The sequence below is a fragment of the Coenobita brevimanus genome, unplaced genomic scaffold (assembly GCF_032717465.1).
Source record: "Coenobita brevimanus isolate Jiangsu-jjx unplaced genomic scaffold, ASM3271746v2 jjx.HiC_scaffold_2879, whole genome shotgun sequence".
Taxonomy (NCBI): domain Eukaryota; kingdom Metazoa; phylum Arthropoda; class Malacostraca; order Decapoda; family Coenobitidae; genus Coenobita; species Coenobita brevimanus.
In genome coordinates, this window is record NW_027643850.1 from 195,012 (window position 1) to 200,000 (window position 4,989).

General features: G+C 42.1%; 1 protein-coding gene across 1 annotated transcript in view; it reads right to left on the minus strand.

Moving 5' to 3' along the window:
- Window positions 1-241: 241 nt before the first annotated feature.
- LOC145390123 (uncharacterized) overlaps window positions 242-4,989 on the minus strand; it is a 4,785-nt gene continuing 37 nt past the window's right edge. The window contains exon 1 of the mRNA XM_080265176.1: window positions 242-4,989. This exon is cut by the window's right edge and continues 37 nt beyond it. Within this exon, the coding sequence (XP_080121302.1) occupies window positions 242-4,989 (4,748 nt within the window).

A 4,989-nucleotide genomic window follows, 5' to 3' on the forward strand; every position in this document is an offset into this window, starting at 1 on the left:
ATTACACAGGTGGAGTGACCTAACCCCGGCAGTAGATCTGAGTCAACTCCCAAGCCTAAGGTTTTCCCAGCCTAGGTAAACTCTGACTGGGGATTCATACAAATTCAGTCTCCATGGAGTCGAGGCCTCAGCCAATATTCTGTCCGCTGATAATTAATGAAGCTTCGAGGCAGCAGATGGTGAAGAAAGGGACGAAAATACACTTCCTGGGGTTCAAAGTTTCGGCGTCGTTCTCAGGGTTTCAGGAAATAGCTATTCCCGAATCATCCAGGCCAGACCGTAACACCCCCCCATCCAAGTCATCCGAAGCCCTTACAAAGGATGACACAGGACTGGATGATGAGGGATCTCTTGAGAGAGCATCTGCAATGGTGTTGTCCACTCCTCGGATGTGCAACAGTTCCAGGTTGTACTGCTGGACTTGCAGGGCCCACCTAAGGATGCGTTGATTATTATTCCGCATACGCTGGAGGAAGACGAGGGGGTTGTGATCAGTGTAAACAGTTATCTTAAAAGGATGTTGATATAGGTAACACTCATACTTTTTTAATGCCATTACTAAAGCCAGGGCTTCCTTCTCTATGACTGAATATTTTCTTTGGTGTTTCTTTAATTTTGCTGAGAAGTAGGACACTGGAAGAAATAGATTTTCAGAACTCTTTTGGAGTAGAACAGCTCCAACTCCAAAATCACTAGCATCAGTTTGCAAATAGAATGGTTTAGTGTGATCGGGGGTTCTAAGGACTGGGTCGGATGAGAGGAGCATTTTAAGTTTATTGAAAGCAGTATCACAGGCAGGGGTCCAGACAAAAGAAACTTTGGGGCTAGTTAGATCGGTAAGAGGTGCTGCAACGAGAGAAAAGTTACTGCAGAATCTTCTATAAAACCCTGCCATGCCCAAAAACCGCATGAGTGCTTTCCTATTGGTAGGCGTAGGGAAGGAGAGAATGGCTTCTACATTTGCATCCTTTGGTTTAGCTTGTCCTCGTCCCACCACATGGCCCAGGTAGATGACCGTTGCTTTTCCAAAAGTAGACTTTGCCAGGTTGATGGTGAAGCCCGCCTCCCTCAAACGCATCAGAAGGGCACGAAGTCTGGATATATGGTCCTCCCAACTGTTTGAAATTACAACAAGATCGTCTAAGTAGGAAGCAGTACCATCAAGATCTTGTATGGTATAATTAATGGCTCTCTGGAAGGTGGCAGGGGCATTAATCATACCAAATGGCATAACTTTATATTGAAACAGACCAAAAGGAGTGATGAATGCAGAAATAGATTTGGCTCTCTCAGTTAATCCAATCTGATAGTATCCCTTCTGTAGATCAATGGTAGTGATATATTCAGACTGACCTACTGCGTCTATCAGATCATCAATTAAAGGGAGAGGGTATGAATCTGGGACAGTCACCTTGTTAACTTTCCGGTAGTCTGTACAAAATCTATTACTACCATCAGGCTTAGGGACTAACAAACAGGGTGAAGCCCAAGGAGAATTACTAGGTTCCGCCAAGTCATGCTTCAATAAAAAGTCTACCTCTTTCCTCATAGAGTTACACTTGATGGGGTTAATCCTGTAAGCCGGTTGTCTAATTGGGGAACCACATTCAGGCATCAGAGTTATGTCATGAAGTAGAAGGTTACAATAACCTGGAAAATCGGAAGTCACTTCAGGAAATTCTAACAAGAGAGACTTTATATCATCCTTTTGAGGGGAAGGCAAGTATGAAAGATTATTATCAATATCTCCTAATATTTGACTGTTTATAGGATTTAGCTTAGGAGAAGGAATATCAATGACTTCAGTCTCTGGTACATTACATAGATTTTCTTGAGTAGTTGAGTCTGAAGTGACAACTGACTGTTCCAGTGGTTTTGTCATAGTCCTGTTATAAATTAAAACAGAGCATGCCGCATCCTCCTCTAGTGGCCTTTCAACATAGGGTTTAAGCAAGTTTATGTGAACTAATTTAGTGTCTTTACGTCGATCTGGGGTACACACCACATAATTGTGATCTGACAGTTTTTCAGAAATCAGGTAAGGCCCAGAATATTTGCTTTTCAATGGGTTACCTGGTACTGGAAGAAACAGAAGAACTTTGTCTCCCGGGGAAAAAGTTCGATACTTTGATTTCTTATCATATCTAGCTTTCATTTTACACTGAGCCTTTTGAAGGTTTTGTTTAGCTATCTTTCTAACTTGAGCTAGTTTGGTTTTAAGATTGGTTATGTACTGAGAAACAGATAGTTTGGTTTGTGGATTATCTTTAAACCATTCATCTTTCAAAACTTTCAAGGGGCCCCTGATTTCTCTACCATAGAGTAACTCGAAAGGAGAGTAACCCAAAGATTCCTGAGGGGATTCCCGGATGGCAAAGAGCAGCATATCTATGTTCTCATCCCAATCTGTCTGGGTCTCAAAACAATATTTCTTCAACATGGATTTGAATGTTTGATGAAAGCGTTCCAGGCAACCCTGGGACATTGGGTGGTAAGGCGAGGACAACTGTTGATCTGTACCTAGTTCTTTAAGGACCTGTCTGAATAAGTCACTAGTGAAGTTTGTCCCACGATCACATTGTATTTCCCTGGGAATCCCTACAGAGGTAAACAGATGCAACAAACACTTCACTATGTTTTTGGCATTAATGTTTTTGAGTGGGTAGGCCTCAGGATAACGAGTAGCTGCACACATTATTGTCAGAAGATACACATTTCCTTTCTTTGTTTTTGGCAAAGGACCTACACAGTCTATAATGATTTTTTCAAAAGGTTCCGACACTACCGGTATTGGTTTCAAGGGTGCAGGAGGTATGTCCTGGTTAGGTTTTCCTACTATCTGACATGTATGGCATGATTTTACAAACTGCCTAACATCTGGTTTTATACCCGGCCAGTAGTAGTGTTGTAAGAGTTTCTTGTAAGTTTTCAGGATTCCCAGGTGGCCTGACAACCCATTATGGGCCAACTCCATCAGAGATTTCCTAATAGAGGTTGGTACAACAACCTGATGAATTTCAGACCATGTATCTAGATGTTTCAATTCAGGAGGACGATACAGTCTCATCAATACCCCATCTTTATAATAAAAACCAGGTATTTTACAAGCCTCTCTGTTATCTGAAGCTAAATGTCTGCAAGAGGCCAAAGAGAAGTCATTTTCCTGGGCTGTGACCAGGTTTTCCCTGGAAATGAGTTTAGCATGTAGTTGCTCTGTAATAGGTATAGGAGACTTAGGTTGGGAGGTAACAAGTTTCTGGGCTCTAGTGACCACACAAGCTGGAAATAAATGTGGCCGACAGATGTCTAGGTCAGCTGTAGGACTCTCTTCCATCGGTTTATCCACTACAGTTAAGTTAGGGACCACTAACGTACCTGCCAAGTCATTACCCAGAATTAAATCCACCCCAGCAACTGGTAAGTCATTATGAGCAAGTCCTACCTTGACATTTCCCTTTACCAAATCACAGTCCAGGAAAACCTCAGCCAATATCACAGAAGGCCTACCAGAGAAATCTTGCAAAAGCACCTTCTCCCCTGTGAAATTTTTCTCTACACCAGGGAGACTCCGAGAGCACAGGATAGTCTGAGCAGCTCCTGTGTCTCTAAGGATGGTTATGGGATGAGATTCGCAGTCTGACTGTAGGGCAATCATCCCTTTAGATATGAAGCCTTTAAAGGGGTCAACCTTGTCACAAGATGTGGCAAGGTTGGTCAAAGGTCTAGGATTTTGAACCGTGTTAGAAGTTACTCGAGATCTATTTTGAGATGTTTGTTGAGTTAAGCTTTGTGTCGTGAGTTGGGACTTTTTGTGAGGATTCCGCCGATTCTGAGGAGGAGAGGATGCTCTACAGTTGGGATGTGGGCATCTTTCTATGGTGTGATCTGTTTGTTTACAGTATCTACAGAAGAGCTTATCACTAGCCGTACCATCCAAGGTCCCAAAACTAACCCTAGAGGAGGATTTAACATGGGCAGGACTACTCCGCTTTCCAACTCCAGCCCCATGTGATCTGTGGATAACTGCATAACGGTCGGCTAACCGGGCTGCTTTACTCAAATCTTCCTCACCTTTATCATCCAAGTATTCCACAACAGTGAATGGCAATCTCCGTTTAAATTCCTCCATTATCATTAAATTACGAAGTTGCTCAAATGTTGAGACATTTGAGCTATTTATCCATTTATCAAAAAGTCTACTCTTCTCATCAGCAAATTCCACATAGGTACTATGCACAGTTTTTAAGTAATTCCTGAAATTCCTGCGATGGCTCTCTGCGGTAATGGAATAAGCATCAAGTATAGTTTGCTTAACAGATTCATAGTCCTCCACATCTTCCAAGGAAGCATAAACTGTCCCCGCTTTACCCGTCAACTTTGGTCCTATAAGCCAAGTCCATTCTCCTTCAGGCCACTTCATGTGTTTAGCAGTACGTTCAAACTCCCGGAAAAAGTCATCTGGACTATCTTCTTTGAAGTTAGGCACGAGAGATACGTGTTTATGTGGTTGGAAAGTGGTTTCTTTTGCTGCTTGATTACTTCCTACCTCTAGTTTATACTTTTCCAGTTCTAGCCTTTCTTTTTCTAAGCAAATCTTTTCTTGTTCTAATCTGAACCACATTTCCCCTTCTTGTTTTAGCCTTTCTTGTTCTAATCTGAATTTTTCACCTTCTTGCTTTAGCCTTTCTTGTTCTAATTTAAGTGTCTCTTGATATTTCTCTTTCTCCCAGGCTAACTTTTCGGGTGACCACTTTTCAAAGGGAGGAGGTGGATCGTCCCCTTCTCTACTTACTGGAGCATAGCTCATAGGAGTCAAAATCTCAATGGTCTCTGATTCTATAAGTTGATGTGTGACTAGATGTTCTAGAACTATATTCTTCAGCACTTCCTTAGTAACATTTGAACCTACGTCCACATCAAAATGTGTCGCTATATACCTCCAGTCATCCTTTCGGATTGTGGCATCTTTTAATTTATTAAGTGATGGCA